This window comes from Coturnix japonica, chromosome 21 (genome assembly GCF_001577835.2).
Source record: "Coturnix japonica isolate 7356 chromosome 21, Coturnix japonica 2.1, whole genome shotgun sequence".
In the NCBI taxonomy this organism is placed as follows: domain Eukaryota; kingdom Metazoa; phylum Chordata; class Aves; order Galliformes; family Phasianidae; genus Coturnix; species Coturnix japonica.
This window is the reverse complement of record NC_029536.1, coordinates 2,641,389-2,660,838: the sequence shown is the minus strand read 5'-3', so window position 1 is coordinate 2,660,838 and position 19,450 is coordinate 2,641,389. Positions and strand designations below refer to the sequence as shown.

At 44.6% G+C, this 19,450-nt stretch overlaps 1 protein-coding gene across 5 annotated transcripts in view; it reads left to right on the top strand.

The window, feature by feature from the left end:
• RERE (arginine-glutamic acid dipeptide repeats) overlaps positions 1-19,450 on the top strand; it is a 143,050-nt gene that overhangs the window by 57,402 nt on the left and 66,198 nt on the right. For 4 of the 5 annotated variants that reach the window (XM_015882641.2, XM_015882638.2, XM_015882639.2 and 1 more), the window contains exons 4-6: positions 8,432-8,537; positions 9,474-9,570; positions 12,130-12,234. In XM_015882641.2, the coding sequence (XP_015738127.1) occupies positions 8,432-8,537; positions 9,474-9,570; positions 12,130-12,234 (308 nt within the window). Of the gene's footprint in view, positions 1-8,431; positions 8,538-9,473; positions 9,571-12,129; positions 12,235-16,028; positions 16,245-19,450 lie in introns of those variants that run through there. The other variant, XM_015882642.2, reaches the window with a different exon arrangement.

The window sequence follows — 19,450 nt, the reverse complement described above, 5'->3', positions numbered from 1 at the left end:
ATAAACTGGTTTGAGTTCTGTAGGTGGACGGGATGGTTTATGGAACTGCCGGTAGTTCTCAAAGCACTTCCCTTCTGAAATAGTACCTTGACTGTTTTAAAAAGGAAGCTGTTAGCAGCTTTGGTTGTTAGAGTGCTCTGCAGATTATATTGCCCAAGACAAATTATTAGCTTTAGGATGGTTTATTAGCTTGGCTGTCTGTGTTCACTTTAATCTTAGCTCAAATGAGGGCGCAGATGGTGTCTCTGGTATGTGTACGGTGTGTTTAAAAAGAAGGCTCTTATTTCAGATAACTCCTGTCTTGGTTCATCTGGTCACGTGTGCCTTTCAGCACCTGAGAGAAAAGCTTTTCTGCTTTTTATCCCTCTCCCAACTTTTCCTTTGAGCATTTTCCTCTCGTAGCAGGTAAACGCATCCATTTGTCCTCTGGTGTAGTTATGTCTGATTTTAGCATTTTCAATATCGAGCTATTTCCAGATGAATGGAGGGCATCTTTCCAATCTGCTGGTTTAGATTAGATTGTAGCCTGTGGATCTGGCTTGGGGTGTATTTATTTAGTACTGATTTACATACAAATACAAAGAAAAAAGATATGATGTCCTGTGTTGCTAATGCTGGGTACTGATAGAGTGGCAGATAGCAGCTGTCTATTGTAACTCCGTGGCAGAGAGATGCAGTCGTGTCTTCTGCACTATGAACATCTTTTAAGGCTGTTGTTCTTCTCTCCTGAATAGCTGCTCTGGTTTATTTCACAGTCACTCCTGACACTGTGACTTTTATTAAGGTGATGGCGTGCCCTTGTTTATCAGCCAGTCTCTGAACACACTAATACATGAAATGTGTGAAAAACTGCATTATTACTTTTTTCTGGTCTAAAACGTGAGCTTTTTCTAGAACAGCATATGTTAGATGTGGTTTCCTAGGGGATGTAAGCATACGAGTAACTGACCATTTCATTAACAAATATTTGCACCTTCCTGCACAAGGAAACATTTACTTTCATGCATTTATGTCCCAAACACACTTTGCTTTTTCTCCTTAGCAGCATTTGATTGTGTGGTGGAGCAGTCATCGCAGGATTCTGCTGATCAGCCCTTTTTTTTTTTTGCTGTGTTTTATATAATTTTAAAATCCAGCCTGCTGCCACGGTGAGCTGGATTGCAGAGGTGCTTTAACGTTTCCTCTGTCATAACATTCCCCAGACAGCGAGGTGATATTTTAACAGCCCTGTGACTGTTCCTGCCCTGTGCTGGGTTTGCAGAGTAAACTGTCTTCTGATTGTTTTATCCTTTCAGCTCTTGGTATCTCCTGCTTGAAAGGCAAAGCCCTTAGAGAGGTGTTAAAGAAAATGTGGCCCCTTGATATTTAAAAGGTGAGAAATCTGTTTAAACTGTATACGATGACATCAAACAGTCCCACCGCTGCATGGTGCTTCTTTTAATGGAAGTGATAGATGGCTGTGCTGGTGGTGCTCAGCAATTAGGTGTGAGCTATCTGCTATCAATGACATTTAATGGCAAATGTCAGGCACGCTTTGAGTGCTATCCTCATTTCAATATTGCTTTTCTTTAGGATAATGCTTAAAAAAAATTATTAAAAAAATCCTTAATGGCATTTAATTACCACAGCATATATTCAACGATTAGTTAAATGCATTTGTAATGCCATTAGTTGTCAGGTAACTGTTTGCTTGTTATGCCTTATGCAGAGTATTTGATGTACGACGTGCTGTGCAGCAATGGCAATGCTAACAGGGCTGTGTGGTGAGGAGGGTTGCCATCAATCCATTGCCATGTCTTTTTCAAGGTGCACATTGTGATCAGAGCAGACTTTGTGGAAGCAGCAAACAGATGCTGCTATCAAAACCATTGCTTACTGCTTTCTGCAATGGCTGCTTTTTATTATGGCCTATTAATGAATTCACACTCCTGTTCTGGGCTGAGCAGATCCCAGGCTGGGATCAGACCAGGGAGGCCTTGCAGGCCCAGCAGTCCCTCCCTGGGCTCCAGGAGCTCAATGCTGTGCCACATGGCTCCATCATTACTCCAGGTTCATCTACACAGCCTTCACAAACCACACGCACATTTGGCTGACCAGGACTCACTGGCATAGACAGCCACTCCTTTTCCCCAAAAAGGAGCGGTCAGTGTGGGGAGGAAGTGTTTTGAAGCAAAGAAGGTTTAATAAGGGGGAAAAACCATACGGACACAGCGTCATCCAGCCCTGGCAGGCTGTTTGTGGGGAGCTGTGCTGTAACATGGTGGTTACTGATGCTTCTGCTCAGCTCATCTGACACCATGAGCCACAGATGGGATTCAGAGAGCATAAAAGGGAAACGGAGCAGAAAGATACCACAAAGGGACTAAATGAGGTAGTAAGCAGTGACCCAGAACCTTCATGGAAGATCTTATGATAGTTTTATTTTAAGTATGTCAGTTTCCAAGTGTAACTGCTCCTTTTTTTTCCCCCACAAGATGAAATTATCTTTCCTCAGTTTAGGATTGCTCTGAGGTTTTACTGGTGGTGTGGTGTACATAAGTATATTCCATTTATATGTAAACAGGGAACTTGCTAGGTCTTGCCACAGTAAGCAACTCTGTTTCCAGTAAAGCATGAAAGTTTGTGGATAAAATACTGCAGTTTATTTAAGATGCACAAATGGCTTGTGGTCATTACCTGAGATGAGTCATGGTCTTTTCTCCTTGAAAACCTGGATGAGGCAGTTTGGTTTTCTGGATTGTTCAGCTCTTGAAAGCCTATGAACAAATATATATATTAAACAGTATGTATTTAATCTCTGAAGCTTGATGTGTTGGGGAATGTAGGTGTGCTGGTTTCTGATCCTCTGTTTTGGCCACCAGCTGGAAGTAGGGATGGGTGTTATTAATACTAAGAGGTGAAGGTGAGGAAGAAATGCAGGTGCAAATTAAGGTTCTTGTTTGGGCCCCACTGACCATCTGGTCCCAGTTTTCAGGTACCGACAGTCTCATTTCAGCCAGTTCTGGTTTGCATGTGTTAGTATATAACTGCACAGACTGTTTTTACACATGTTAGCCTATGTTGTTCTGAAAGTAATTAGCTAACGTGGACCAGTAACTTACATGGTTGATTTTTGGCATGTTTCTTTTTGGTCTTAAACCTTAGTAGACAGCAAGACGCTTTATTTTATCAGCCCTGTAGCTTTAAGAAGTGTTATCAGAGGGTATGATTTTTAGATAGCTACCTATTCTTTAACCACATTTTAAATAGTGAAGTGTAAGCACGCTGTTTCCGTTTGCTGTTTCAGACTTGTGTTTTTTTGCTGTTTTTCCAAGATTCACACAGACAGGCATAACTTTTACTTGGCTCATGGCACGTGTCTTATTAGAGCTATTGTTCTGCTTAGGCTTTGGTCCTGGCAAGGAACAACAGCCATTTGCCTCATGGTATTTTCATCTGTTCCTTGTTTCCCTTTCATATGGTACCTATTCCACAGATGGCTCTCTTGTTGTTGGCATTCAGCGTGATCAATGTCAGCCCCAGTGTTGAGGGGAATTGCTGATACGCACCCATTGGCGTTCATTTGTAAGCAGATCATTACAGGACATTGTTTTCAAAATGGGGAGAAAATAATTAGCAGGAGAAGCAGTGGTGGTACATGGAGGATGATGCTCTCCATTCTGCTTCTGGCTCTTGGACCATGAAGCTCATATCAACAGATTAGAGAGGATTGCCTTGGAGAAGTGCAGTGTTAAGAGTTCAGGGCTTTTCCCTTGTGGTCCTGTTTCTATCAGGGTGATTTTGGGTGCCTGGTTTGAGTGCTGACTTCACCGCCAGGGTTGTCTGTAGAAGCTGGAGCCAGGTTTTGCACGGTGCTGGTTGTGTTTTGGTTTAGTATTAACTCTGTATTAGCTCTTGGGTGACTAGGGTTGATTTTTGGCTTAATTGTTTCAGGATGCTTTGAATGTCTGGAAAGAAAAAATTGTGGGGGAAGGGATGATTTACGAGCGGCACTAAATAAAATGAAGAGAGATTGGTAACTTCAAATCTGTATCGATGTTTTTGGGGTAAAAGTTTTGGGTGGAAGGGAGGCAGGGCTGTGACAAGCAGACAGAGGAGGGAAGAGGAAATGCTTTCAGAGAACTCAATTCACTGAGCTTTGTCTTAAAAGCACATTTAGCTGAAATGCCGTGCTGACCTACATCCTTAGGAGACAGATTTCACTGCTTAACTCACTCAGGCCAATGCCATGTTCGACTGCTGTTTGTCAGGCTATTTCTGATGGGTCTTTCTCATCTTCTCCTGTCTGTTGATGCCCTGGCATTCCTGCCTCGTGTAGCCAACCCGCCTGAACCTGTTGTATCGCAGCGATTTGTGATGCTATGCTTCCTTTATGCTTCTTTTGAAGGCTGTAGCTTTTTTAAAGACAGTCTAGCAACTATAATGCCAAACCGCCCACACTAGGAGACAACATATGGCGGCTCCCGTGAATTAGCATGTGGCTAAGTAACACATCACCTGGTGTTTTCACAAAGGCTCCAGCCCTGGTAGCTGGGTGTGGAGGTTCTGGCCATGCATCTACCTCCCCACAGGGCACTAAGCACAGCCTCGCAGGCTGTTACGAGTTATGCTTTAAGGCTGTTTTTGGCTTTACAAAAAGAAGTCCCTGCTTTGCTATTGTTAACAAGATGTAGGCAAGATAATGGTTTGTATTTATGCGCACGCATTAGGTATACGTGCAGACTGAGATTTACAGGTGCATGTCTGGGACCTGTCTGCTTCCCCCTTCCCTCCTGCAGGAATCACCTGCCTACAAATAACCTGTCCATGCTGCTTTACATGATTGCAAACAGATCTGTTTCAAGCTTGATAGACTAAATAGCGTTCCCAGGAAAGCAGGGCAGCTCAGAGCCTCAGGCCTGTGTTCCCTGCTGCAGGGCTGCATGTGCAGCACACAGCCAAGTGGAACAGACAGGATCCAGGGAAGGGAGAGCGTGAGACCTGTTCTCTGTCTCACAGTTATTTGTATACGAGGCTGGATTAATTTCCAGAGTGCTGAGGAGACTTCATGAATCCTACAAGCTGTTTTGTCTGTTCAACTTGTGAATAAAAGAGACAGGAGAGAAATTCCTGCTGTAAACAATAGCAAAATGTCAGGAGCGAGACGTTGTGGGGGGGAAAAAAAATCCTGTATTGTTTTGTCAATAAATTATTCTTTCTCCTGCATAGATCACAGAAATGGGACTTTACCCTGGAAACAGCAATATTTGATACCCCAGGCAGCTTATTCTCAGCTCACACTTCACTGAATACACTGATCGATTATCCGCGGCTTAACCAAGCCTTCTCATTTCCTGCCTGCCATTACTGCGCTCAATCAAGCCGACGTGCTTTGTGGCCTGCCTTGCGCACAGAGATAAGCCATCAAGGCATGTTTCTATTAGAAAAGCTCTTGTAGATGGAATAGTCATTAGATAACACTCAGGGGTTTAAAGGTTGTGGGGCTTTGTGTTGGTTCAGGTTAAGAGGGCAGGAATAGTGTGGGGCTGCTTTCTGGGGTCCCCGTGTTTGGGGGATGGAGGAGCGTGTTGTTCCTTAGTGCTCATACACAGCATTTGTTTCTTGCAGCATGTTGGTAGCTCTTGCATTTGACATTACTACTGTGCTTGCAAGAAGTAATTGAGATAGCTGTTAATACGCGTGCATCTAAATTAAATAATCAAGCTGCAAAAATAACATTCATCTCTAGTAATGACCTTTGTATTTCCAAGCTGAATTTCCTTGGCTTACAAACAGCTGTTCAGGTTTCTTATTATTTAATTAGAAAGCAGCCTAGAAAGAAGATATCCTAAGAATGTGGAATTACACACGCTGTGACAAAGTGGGAAGGGAAGGGACCCTGTCTGTATTTCTGTAGCTCCTCATTGCCCAGCATTCTCATCCCTTGCCCTTTCTACCCGGGGGATCTGGCACAACTGCCCCCCATCCCCTACCAGACACCTTCCCCTTGATAATAAATGTCAGCATTGAGTAAGTGTTGAAATACTTGTATAGCAGGAGCAGAAATGCAGGCAGTGATTCAGCAGGGACGGCTGCATGGGTCGATAAGTGGAGGAAGCTGAATTACACTGATATTAGAGCAGGCCAATGCTGCCTCTTGGGGTGTAACGAGAGCTGTTTGTGTAGAGGGAAATAGTTTTCTGGGAGGGCAAACACTGTCCCAAAGGGAGTGAGTTAATCTGCAGCGTTAAATATGAATTAAATTGTCCATTTCAGCTGGTTTTGAGTGGGGGTTCTATAAGGGCTTCAGTGTTACAACGCATGAGATGTTGATTTTGAACAGTGAAGTAGCTGTTAAAGTATTTAACACCTATTACAATACCATGAAGCCCCTTGGTAGCTTAGAATTAATCCTTTTATTTTTTCTAGTGCTAAAGAATCATCGTTGCAAACACATTTGAAAGGAAAGATGTTCTTTTCCGTGTTTCCATTTTGCTGTTTGTTTCTTTGAAATAGCTCCTGCTCACCGGCCCCAGCGCGCCCATCTGTCAGCTCCAGCATTTGGTATATTGCTTCCAAAGCTAGTTGTGATTGAGCGTGGTAGCTAAATAGGGCAAGTAATGAAGGATGCTGCTCAAATCCCTCGGAGAGAATCTGCGGGACATCTGCGACCGTTTGCACGCTTTGGTTAGGCCTAACAGCGGGGAGAGGACATGAAATCTCTTCAGATGTGAGTTGCAATGTGTCAGAGCTCTGCTCTGAGGTGTTTTATAAGAAAACCAGCACCTTGGAGGTGTTGCAAAGGCTGTGGAAATCAGTACGTGTGTGGTTTTAAAGGGAGACCTGTGAGGTTTTGTTCCATTTCGCGCCCTTAAAGGAGGCCTTGATTCGTAATTGGTTGAGCAGATGTTTGTGCACTGGGATGCCTTAATCCATTTACAGATTTGTCTTGATCTTGTTGGATGTCCAGAACTGGTTCATACTTAAAACAGAAAAAGGGAGGTGGGAAGGAAGGGAGAAAGGCCAAAAGCAGCAGCCGTGGAACCCAGGTGAGCTCTTATGGAGAACTGCAGCAATAGGCACTATGTCCATTTAGGTTGGAGTTCCATAGCACCAGGAATCTGTTTTGGGCTGAAAGAGGCACCAGAAAGCAGGGTAGGTCCTTGCCTACCATGCTCTGTTCAGCCCCATTCCTGCCTCCCAGCCCTCGCCTGTTTGATTTCTTCTGCGCATTAGACAAGTGTTTTGTCTTTGCCTGTAAATGTGCTATTAAACACCCAGAAGTAAGTTGAGTTTTTCTCAGTGCATCTGGTGTGTTTTTGTGCTCTCATGTGCTGGAGTAGTGAGCTTTTGTCTGGCACAATGCTGCCACTAGCAGTTCTTGTGTGGCATTACATGTGTTTTTAATGAAAAGCTTTGGGGAACGTGGATGCAGTGGAAAGATTTTTGTCTTGTTTATTGAGTGTAGTTGGTGGAAATTATTGCTCTAACAAGGCTGGTGTGGACAGGAGCAGCAGTGAGAGCTTTCTGGCCCAGTCACCTACTAATGAACCACTAAATGGAGAGGTAGGGGTGAGAACAGTGGGATGCAAAGAGCTGTGGCCCAGAGCCCAGTGGTGGTGCAGCTTCCTCCTTTCCTTTGGATGCTCCTTTCCCTTTAGCCCTCCATCCGACTCATTGGGTGTTTGGGAGTAGCAGGAAGAAGTGATTACTGAGGGCAACAGAGATGAACAAGCAAACTGTCGTAAGTGGATCTAAACGTTCCTTTTGAAGTGGTATTTAGGCTTGTTTCCTCCTAAGACCCAACAAACTGCCAGCTGGTTGCTCAAAAGCAGAAGGTGCTCCTGGGGAAGGTTTATGTAAATGTTGCTGTTGGCTTCCTGGTACCATTTATGTTATAGGCAGTCGTAGCCTGTAATTATTGGGGTTGAAGTACAGCATCATTTCCTGTTCTTTGATGTCTGAGAGTGTAATAAGGAACTTTTACAATGGTGTCTGAAACCATCTGTCCTCAGTGTCTGTTGGCTGCAACTGTTAAGTATGGTGTCATTGAATTGTGCTGGTAATGGTGTTCTGTGTTGGGCTGTGTATCTGGCTGGTTTATAGGAACAAGCTGACTGGGATCGTGCTGTGTGAGGCCACAAGTCCCAGCCTTTTTTTTGATCCCTTCCTTTTCTTGTTTAGTTTTTGTGAATGTACCCATTGTATTTCTGGTCTGATATGGAGATACAGCTGTGTGAGAATGGAGTAGGTTCCTATAATCTCTATGTTGTCTGAAATTCAGTCTGTCAGCATGTTGCCCTTGTTTCCTGGCCACAGAAATCTGCTTTCCTCCCTTTTGAGCCTCACCTCAGACTTTCTTCAGCGTGAAAAGAAATGCTGTACTTTGGAAGACTGTGTCAGATGCAGCCTGATTTCCTTTTTAGTAATGCCTTTAGACCTTCTTTTTCAGAGTAAACGGGACCATCTCCTTATGAATGTCAAATGGTATTATCGCCAGTCTGAAGTCCCAGATTCAGTCTATCAGCATTTGGTTCAGGACAGACACAATGAGAATGGTAAGTTAGGCTCTCTAGAGCAAGGCCTTTACTTGTTCTCTGAATTTTAAGCTTTACAGTCTGGAAAGCAATGATGCTTTTGCATATGGATGTGAAGTAAAGACTGCTGATGAGGACAAGGCATTAGAAGATGGGTGATGGCGTTTACTTGCCTTGTTTGTTCCAACCAATGTAAGTCCTGTAACCACAGCAATAGTCAGATGTGTTTCAGGTATATTTAAATTGTGCAGTCGTGTGCTAAAGCCTTAGAGAATAGAAAATGAAAATAGCATTGGATACTTTGTAGCACCTTAGCTGAGTTTCCCCCTTTTCTCTCTGCAAAAACAATTGTGTTCTTTGGTTTAATAGCAGCCGGGGAGGAAACTTAAGTACATATTCCAGCATCATTTATCTCTTGCCTCTAGGGGAGACATAACATTTCTACTGTAATTGGTGAATTTCCTTGAGGCAACAGTTAAGGCTCTAAAGATACTCTTAGGTGAATAGTGATGGCAAAATTGATGCTTAAAATGTGCAACACAGCATCTTTCTGCTACACGACAATATAAAACTGAGCGTATCTTCTCCTTTAGGCATTAAGGATATTTGGCCTGTGCTTTAAGCAAAAGCTGCATGAAACTAACTCTTTTCTCACTAATTTCTTTAAAACTTTATACATGGGGATTATAAACATTGTCAAAACATGAACATAACTTCCCTTCAGTGGTTCAGACACAGCAGGGGATATTGGCATGCAGAGATGGGTACCACGTTATTTCCCTACCTTGCAGGCTATGTAGAGCAGTTTGAGTGTTTGCCATCAGAACACTGAGAGATCTGTCTGAGAAGCTTCCTCTGACCTTGAGCTGTAAGAAACACCTGCATGATGGCAGAGGTGGATGCTTCCAGTTTGTAGCTGACGTGTTGGTGATGTGTTTTGTTTTTGCTTTCTGGCAGACTCTGGACGAGAGCTTGTTATTACAGACCCAGTTATCAAGAACCGAGAGCTCTTCATTTCAGACTATGTCGACACTTACCACGCTGCTGCCCTCAGGTAAGCTGCAGAGGATGTGGTGCAGCATCTCTGAGCTGGATGAGAAAAGCCTTACTGAGGGAGAGAGGTGCCTTTCCTGGTTTGGCTGGGGATCATTAGCATACTGCTCAGCTTTCTCCTCATCTCCTGCAGTAATTAACTTGTGCTATCTGTTCTCGTTCAAGAAGGAGCTGTAATTCTACAATCTCATTTTAATCCCAGTTAATCAATGTTGCTCAGAAGATATTGTTTCCCATCATTGCAAATTTAGATTATTGCCAGCTCCTGCAGAAATGTTACCCTTCCCTCCTCCGTGTTTGATTTCACCATTAACAACAGCGTCTCCTTGGAAAGTGACTGTTAGCATGCAGCCCTGATAAATTGCATTAAAGACTTTTGCTCTGAGGCGCTTGTCATTGTCGAATCTCAGCTGAGTGCTCCATTAAAGGCTGGCTGCACAGACAGGAGGTAATGGGCTCCTGCATTGTTCCCTGCACGCTCCCCTTCCCAGGGGGTTGCTGCCCTCTTTGCCCACTGAGAGCTGAACTGAAGTTGCTGACCTTCGGCCGAGCAGAGGGATGCACCATTACTGAATGTTTCCAAATAGGAATCGTGAGGCATTATTTTTAGCGGATTTTCAACGTGCCAAACATGTATGGATATTGTCAGAATGCAAATTGAATAATCTCTCTGATAATAATGCTCAGATGGTGTTTCACCAGGACCATCTGGAGACATTTTCTTTGTTCAGAGTCACTTTGCTGAAGCTGCTAAAAGACAAACTTGCAGCAAATTCTGTTACAAGGGTAGGAAGAAATATTTGATTTGCATATTAGAGGATGTTTGATCAACTTGAAACATTCCAGTGATGTGCTGTAATCCTGTGTGATGCCACAGCACAGCCCTTGTTTTGCAGAAGGCATCCATCCTGTGTTAAATTGATGGGCTTGGAAAGGAGTTAGCAGGAGGTGGGCTGGCCTGGAGGAACCAGCCTGGGGAATCCGATTGTCACTTAAATACAGACAGACTGAGCTGCACGTGAGGAATTTCCATGGGGACATTCTAGCTTCAGTTCTATGTTCCTGCTGTTTTCTTGCTTAAAGAAAAAGGTACAGATGGGGTGTCTGTATACCAGGAAAACCTAGTAAACAACCTTTTCTTCTTCCTTCCAAAAACAGTGAAGGATGCTCTTCTGCATTTCCTATTCTTTTGTTAATTTTACAGGCTCGTAGATGGCATCTAAAGGCATTGATGCACCTCTGTAGGATAAAGATTTACTTCTGTTGATTTTATTTAGCAAATTGTAATTAATGCTTGTAAGTAAGTTTTAGTGTACAAGGCACATGAGGGTAATTGCACCTGAGGCTCTTGCAGTTGGAGAGCATCCATACAGCAGCAGAATGTATTGTGATGCCTGGAAGCGAGGCTAACTCGAAACTCTAATTTATTTTCTATGAAATGAGATTATTTCTGTGCTCTCTGCAAACAAATGGTTCTGGTCACACAGTGAGTTGATGACAAACTAGGAATCAAACCAGCGACTGTAACTTCCAATCTTCTGCTCTAACCAGCAGAAACATAGAGCTAGAAGGTACTTATGGATCCCCTCTAGTAATACATAATGCTGCCTCTCTGAAACACTGTGTCTTGCTTTCCTGAATGTAGCTAATACAAGCTTATTTGGCCAGCAATTATTGTTGACTTTCAGGCAGATAATTGAAAGGAAACTTAAACTTTACCTTTCATGTGAAGTACCAAAACAAATACCCCTTACTAGGAGCAAACTGGGGAACTTAATTCTGGCATGGAGCATAAAATAAATACTAGCCATCAAGTTTGTTTTTCAGTGTTTCTCTGTGGGAGATCTCCATTATGGACCCTGTTAACATTCCATTACAGCATGGTATGACACATGCAGCATTCACTGTTGCTTTGCCCATTGCCAGAAAGGTAATTGGCTGAGACTTAAAGGCCATCACAGGGACAGTGGAGCAGCCCCAGCTCTCAGGATAGCCATATTAATTCTGTCTTTTAGCACCTGCTCACCTTGCTGGTCCTCCTGGTGTTTTTCCCTCACTTTCAGTACTTGTGTGGGAGAGTTTGTTAGGAAGCAGTTTGCTGTTGTTGCTGTTGTGTGGTTTCTTTTCTGTCCTTGAAAGGATCAAACCAATTTTGAAGTTGTCTGAAAATGTTCTGAACTGGAAGTTTGTGTAGATTTCTAAATGAAAGCCCAGCTTTCCCAAGTCACGTGGGTAGTAGAACTTGAGAAGCTTCCTTAAAGACTTGATTGTAAGAAGAAAGAAGCTATAAAAGGGCTGCATAAAGCTTAAAGAGAAGGCATTTTCACAATGGTGTTGCAAGGCCAGGTGCTGTTTGTTTCTCTGCCAGGTGGAGGTGAGACTCTTCAGGAGCATGTTGGCTGAATGGGAATTAATGAGGGTTTGTGCTGTGTAGCCTGTCATGCTGTGTGTCTAGATTTTGCACATGACAGCTGTTACTCATGCACAGATTACCCTGGTGTTTAATTAAAGTGACTTATTTGCAACAGAACTCTAATACCATCTTCCCTCTTTGTTTCAGGGGAAAGTGTAACATCTCCCATTTCTCTGACATTTTTGCTGCTAGAGAGTTCAAAGCGAGAGTGGATTCATTTTTCTACATACTGGGCTATAATCCAGAGACGAGGTAAGAGAAGTGACTTTTCAAGGCAACTTTTACCACAGATTTGAGCCTGCAGGAACAGGAAACCTTTCAAAGGGGAGAAAAGCTGAAATCGAGCATGATGCTGATAGCAAAGTGGGGTAGAAGGGAATGTGAAGGAGAAGCTACCTGTTCCTGCTGGAGGGGTGTCTCTATGTTTTTTTTTAATACATATATAATTTAATATATAAAATTTATATGTATGTGTGCATATATATAAATAGTGCCTGATAAAGACTTAAGTACCCAATTTAGACCTGTATATTTCTTTTGAGAGGGTTGCAAGCATTAGCAGGAATTGTGAGGTATCTCGTTGAGTAAGTGCATGTTGTGGAAAATGCTTGTGAGATACGTCTGCATCTTCTGGTAAGCAGTGCTGAAGCTTTCACTTTTAAGAAACCATACTGAGAGTTTTTAAATGTGGGAGATATGCTTTCATATGTAATTGCCCCTATGGGGTCCCTTACCAGTAGCTACTTGATGCTTTGCTGACCTTGAGTGAAGTTGAGCTAGAGAGGGAACATTTCTAGCAATTAAAACCTATATGAAGGAGGTGTGTTCAGCACATGCTTCTGGTCCATGGTGTTGTCCAAGCTGCCTTTATTAGCTAGGTTCACACCTTCCTTATTTTCAAGTCTGGATGCTTAGCTCACATTCATCTTAGTTCAGTAAACCCAGAGCAGCCTTACGAGCCCTGTCCTAAGGAGTTTGCCATCAAGGGGCATTTTCAGTGAGTGCTCGCCTGTAAGATTGATTGAGGCATACAAATAATAAATAAATGCATTGTTACATTGCAGATGAACAGTTATTAATGGAATGTAAATCCTCTTGCTTTAGGGCATAGCCTGCCACTAACTGCTTGCAGTTGTGAAGAGATTCCCTGTGTGTGTTACTACATAATTGCCTATTTCTGAGGTTTCCTGTACCTTGCTCTGAAGTGTCTTAAGCTGTTGGTATGTCTGAGGCAGGATATTGGATTAAGTACACTCCCTTAATTGATTCAGTCTATGCTGATAGCAAGTTTTGTCAGTGTAGGTCCCTAGGAGGCAATCTTGCTAATGTATGCTGCTGAGCTCCAAGGAGCAAAAAGCACATCAAGTCCACTGATATCTTACAATATATTATGTTAAAGTGCTTTTGTTAATGCCATTTGTGTGTTTTCTTGGAGAAGTCCCAAAAGACCAGGAGCGCAGCAAGTTTGTTGTGGGACATCTCTGATGCTCAGCATCACACCTGACCTCGATTTTAACTTCATCTCTTTTCAGTGCATTTTGATTTTGAGGTAGAGAACAGTAAATGAACTTCTTGTACCGGTGTTGGAGTTTGCTGTTTAATAACTGCAAAATACCACTTGTACCAGAGCTGTCAGGCAGTTCTAAACTCATTTTATGTGGAAATAGCTGTTAATTCTTCTGAGTATTTCTACATAGAGAATGTCTGAGGCTGAAGGGATCAATGGAGTGACAAAGCATTGCACTGAATGCCCAGCTGATTACTCAGCTGCCAGCTCTCAGTGTCATTTATTTGGTTGCAGCTGTGCCTTATTCATTTAAGCCTGTTTTGTCTTGGGCTCAGGATGTTCAGAGTAAGGTCTGAGTTTGGGCTGCTGTGGCCCACCTCGAACTGTTTGCTACTGCATTACAATATGTGCTTCTTTACCGGTACCTTCTTTGCAATGGATTTTGATGAAAGGTTACACTCTTCCTTTCAGTAATTGGCACGTGGGTGAGAAAAGTCTGATAGTTGAATATAAAAGTCAGAATGAGCTTTGTCACCTTGAGCTGAGTGTTAATCAGCTTGCAGGCAGGTGTGAACTGTGTTCATGGCTCTCCATTGTGGAATATCTCCTCTGAAGGGGCAGCCAGCTGGGAAAGAACGTTCTTTTTACACTCAGTGCTTTAAAATAATTTGTTTGCTAGACAAGGGGGATATTAGAGAAGGGAGCGGAGTGAGAGGACCTATAAATCTGATTACTTCCTTCCTTGTCTGCAAGGAGAATTCTATTAGAAGTCTGAATCAAGTTTTTGTTCCTTCTCCTGTCAATGGGAAACATGGTGGATGTAATACAAGTTTCAGGCCTAGGAACAGATAAGCGTGTCTTAAGAAGCCAGTGTGTGCGAGTGGGATTTACTGAACGCCCTCATTTAGAAAATAATTGATGTTCATGAAGAAATTTATGTCTACAACCAGAATGTGAATGGAGACTAGAAAGAAGTAGGGAGCTCTTGTGTTTTCATTCATTTGGTTACATTTTAGCAGTCGGAATATTCTGATTCTTTGCATGTTGCCATGCCTTGGGCAGTGAGAGAGGGTGGAACAGTCACACGTATCCATCCTTATGTCTCAAAGCAGAGCCTTGAAATGAGTTGCCATTATGTTGCACTTAGTAGAGCATTATGACAGTTTGTGTCACGGTTTGTTTAAATAAGACAATTTGTGCAGCGTATATTAAGTGCAATTTAGAAAAAGGAAAGAGTTGAGCAGGTTTAAGTACCATAAGGGAGTTGTATACAATGGAGGTGTGTGTATGGCATGAAAGCTCCTGTGGTCATTGTGCCTGCTGGCTCACAGCACCCCTACTGATGGCATGTGCTGCATGTTGGTTCCTTGCCTCTATGAGGTTATCTCTGGATGAAATAATGGCTGACAGCTTTTTCTCAAGTACATGTTGTCAACTGAAGCACAGTAAAGCAATCCAGAATGAGAAGAAACGAATCCAGGAGTGCCTTTCAGCTGTCATTGAGATGGAGGCTGGGTACTTCTGTGCTCCTAAATCTCCTGACTTAAAAGTGCTCTGCAGAATGTATGAGGGTTATGTTGTTATGTCAGTCTGCCTGTGGGTTTGTTGCCTTCCTCCTGTTTGGCAGAGCTTATATTTGAGCCAAGTCCACCTTCCCTATATGCTAGGGCCCGGCATACTGATGAGTGAGCTCTGGGAGGGTCCAGCAGGTCCTGTAGGTGCGTGGTAGCAAACACTTGTTTGCTTTGATTGGTTCTGCAGCCTCGGGATGGGGCAGGGGCACGGGGTGGGCAGCAGGAGGCCTTGGGGTGGCATTAGGGTGGGAGGACCCACAGGTGTATCCACCTGGGAAAGGAAATCTGTGATTGCTTGTGGCCTGGTTGGCTTTGCTCGGTCTGAGTCGTTTTGTTTCTGAAGTTCATAATTGCTGAACTTTGTGTCCCTTTGTAGTCTGGAAGGAAATTTAAGTGTCTGCTCTGAAGCGGAGGCCGGGATCCTCGTGCAAACATTTTATGCTGTAGGGGAAAGGAGTACGATTAATGCCAGTGTGGAAGCATCAGCCGAGAGCCAGCCTGGGCAGCTCCTGTGGTCATGGCAGGGCTGTGCTGCTCAAAGTGCTGCTCCCAGGCTGTCACAGCTGCAGGGATGGAGAGAGCAAAGGCAGAGTGAAGGGGAATAAAGGTAGAACAAGGGGAGAGTGAAGGGGCATCATTGTGCTGCTGTGTGTCACGATGCAGAGCTCCTGTCACTTGCATCTCCGAAAACCTCTCAAGCTTTTTGACTGCTGCTATTTTTCAAAAGCCAATCGCAAACTGAAGCTTAATAAAAAAAAAAGAAAGAAAAGCTCCAGGCGCGTCTCATGCTCAGCGCGTTGGCTGTCCCAGAGCCCCTGGTGAAGGCCCCACTTCCCTGCACACTAGCTTGGCTGGCGGAGCCGCAGCCTTCTCCTGCTGTATGCACGGCACCACGGCACCGAGATTGATTGCGTGGGGAGCTGCGTGCGGCCGAGGGAGGGTCACAGCACATGCTCAGTGTCTCCGGTCCGAGGGCGAAGTTTCTGCGTTCTGCGTGCAGGCTTAGGTCATAGCACAAGCTCAGTGAAAGCTCGCTGAGGTCTCTCAGCCTGCATGTGCCTCCATTTTGAGTTGGTAGAGTGGAAAAGGCAGAGTTTGAGCTGTTAAGTAGGAGGTTCAGGAATACATCTGAACCCGCCAGAGCCTGTCATAGTCATGGATGATCCATTCAGCCCCTGCAGGTAGGCTGCATCGCTCTGGCCCTCCCTTAAGCAATGCTGATTTTTGCTGTTATTTGTGACTTCTGCAGTGTTTATGAAATCATGTCCTTCCTATTGCATGCTCCTCAGAAGCTTGTAATCTCACCAGCTTTGCCGCACAGCTCTGCATGAGGGCACGGAGCAGGGGATCTGCTGGCACAGGGGTGCATGTAACGAAACGCTGGAGCTGTCTGTGCTGACGTCTTTTCTCCCCCCCCCTCTGTTCTTTACCCCCCTCCCTCCGTGGTGCAGTTTGCATTTTGGCCGTGCTGTCTGCATGCCCAGCCTCATGGCAGCTCTGCTGGGAGCTGGGAGATGCAGTGCTGCCCAAAAGGGGATACCCAGGGCCTTGCAGCATTACGGGAGGTGTCGGCCCCACAGCCATCCTGCTGCTGTTCCTTGGGGGGATCAGAAATCCCAATAGCAGCGTGGTTCTGCTCTCCTGTCAGCCGCATGCAAATAACACTTGTGCATCTTAAACGTGGTAATGCTGTTTTATGCAGTGAGGTGCTTGGCTGGTGGCAGCTGGGCAAGCTGCAGCCTTAGAGGGCTAGTTTGAATTTGTAGCCTCCTGAATAAAGGAGAGGACCCTGGCTCTGGATGTGCAATGATAACGTGCAATGAGGTTTGTGTGGGGCCAGACACAGCCACAGCAACTTGTTGCTGCTAAATGGGTTGTGGTCTGAAAGGCTCGGGGGTGCAGGTGAACAGGGTGAGCAGGGAACGCTGTGCTGTGATGTTGGGCTGCAGGCTGAGCTGTCACTGTTCCACCTGTAGACACTGCTGGACCGCCTGCCTTGTGTTGGAGGGCAGGCAGTGAGTGATGAGCAGGGCTGCTGTGTTTCACCTGCACTGCTGCTCCGTATGGTGCCTGAAATAACATTCCCTTCTCTATTTGCACCCATGGAGTGCAGAAATCCAGAGTGCTTCCTGCAGTGTGTGGGTCACTGCTGATATTTGTTATTAGCAAAGCTGTGCTAATAATTATAGAGATGATGTTCCCCTAAACTTCAGCCTGACTGAATCGCTGCAGAGTTGTGTTGCCTCCATATCCTTGAGAAGCATTCTTATTCCTAATAAAGGAGCCACTCTGGAGCATCCAGAAACACAGCGCTGTGCTGCAGCTGCACAGGGATGTGGCATCTCCTGTCCTTACATTTCATTTCTATGCTCTCTTGCATGCAGGAGGGAATGTGTTAGGGATGGGGGTTACCAGGTGGTCTGCTTAGTGCATGAGTGTGCATTTAAAAAGGATTGGAAGAAAAAAGCCACTTTTAACTCGAAACGAGAATTTGGTCCTGCTTATTTTTACAGGTCTGAGGTTAAGTTAAAATAGCACAGGTGGGCAAAGATGAAAGCACCACTAGGCTGTTACGAAACCAAATCCGTTTGTCACGTTGGAGTATGGCATTGGGCAAAGCGAGCGCTGCTGGAATCATCTGCCAAATAAGGCATTCTTTGCTTAATTGCACACACATGGGAACTCGTGGTGGTGTCAGCTCCTCCAGCTCCCTGCTGAACCACGATTCTGGTGTCAGTGCTCTTGAGCTTTGCTGCAGAGGCCTCTATCCTCGCTCAGGGTGCCCCTGTGCTGCCAGCAGGGCCTGGAGGTGTGCTGGAAGCTGCAGCTCTGCAGGGCTGTCTGAGGATGGATATTTCTTTGGGTTGCTGCTTGTATTGCATTCTTCAGATGAAGAAATGCTGATCAAGTCCTTGATAGTCCTATTTTATTAGTATTATTATTTCTGGGCTTTATTTTTGCTTCTTTCAAAGCTCTTCATCAATACGATTATCTCTTCCTCCTGCCTTCCAGCTCTCTGGGCTGTGATTTGTTTCAATTAGAGCTTTGTATTCCCAACCTGTATGGCAGAATAAGGGGTTTCCACTGACTAATTTATAATCAAAGTACTGATGCCTTCTTAGTTTGGAAGTAGACCCATTAAAGAAGTGATCAGTGGAGGCTGCAAGCACAGCATTACCCATGCAGGTGATTCCTGTATGGACAGAGTGCTGTTTTCTTCATAAGGACTTGCTCTTGGCCTGGCTGTGCTGTGATTGCTTCCATCCTGCCTTTGTGCATGAGGATGGTACCTGTAAGGACCACGTAACCTTACTTCTCAAGGAGAAACCTGATGCTGCAATAACACTGTGAAAAAGCTTTCCCTGTTGGACTCAAACTTCTGCAGCCACTTCCTTCCCCAGAGAGCAGCAGGAAGCACAGCCCTCTGCTTCTCCCAGGCTCTCTGTTTGCAATCAACAGGCAGGTCTGAGCTCGTGCACGAGATGCAAACGTTGGTGCAAGTTTATTCATTCCTGCTTGGGATTGAGCAATCACCAGAGGCGTTCCCATAAGAGTTGGTTTGGCTGAATCTCAGGTCTGATTTATTTATTTTTTATCAGTCAGAACACAAAGTTGCTTATGCGACTTTTTATTCTATGTTGCTCTGCAACACAACAGGTTCTAAACCATACTTAACCTTCCTATGGCTGACCGTTATGTTCGGAGCATTGTGGCACTTGTAGCCATTTCAAGCCCTCAGAACCTCATTCATGATCACTAATATTGGGCTGCAGTCATTTTTTGTCCCTCTAAAGAGTGTTGGGGTGGAGAGAACCTGCCACAGGCTGGTGGCATTCCTGGTTTCCTATCTTAAACTTCCCTTTCATTTTCTAGGTACTTCTGCATAAGTGATATGGACCTGTTGCAATAGGGAACAGGTTTTAGAAAGTAGGTTTTGAAAAGCCTTAGAGAGAGCTGCAAAGAAGATGAGAATAATGAATGCATTTAAATCTTCGTTCTGAAGCATCCTTCTAGCGTAATTACAGAACACCTCAGCGCGTGGAATCAGAATGATTACAGCAAGAATGGCACAGGATGCTGCTCCATCTCAGGGCAGAGCAGTGCAATTACTGCATAGCACGTTCCTTGCTGTACTTCAGTGGTAAAAGGGAAAGCATGAAAGCAGCAGCAGTGTTGTTTCAAAGGCTGCCCTGGGTATGTGCAACCCCTGACCTGGGAGGTCTGCTCCCTGCCTGTCAGCTCTCAGAAGCCGGGCTGCCCAGCACAGAGCCCATGGGGTGTGCTGCATTGGGGACATTGCCTTGTGCTCACATCAAGGGCAGCTCAAAGGTGGGGCAGTGCAGAGAAGTGCTGTGCGCAAAAACCCACAAAAGCATTTGGCTTCTGC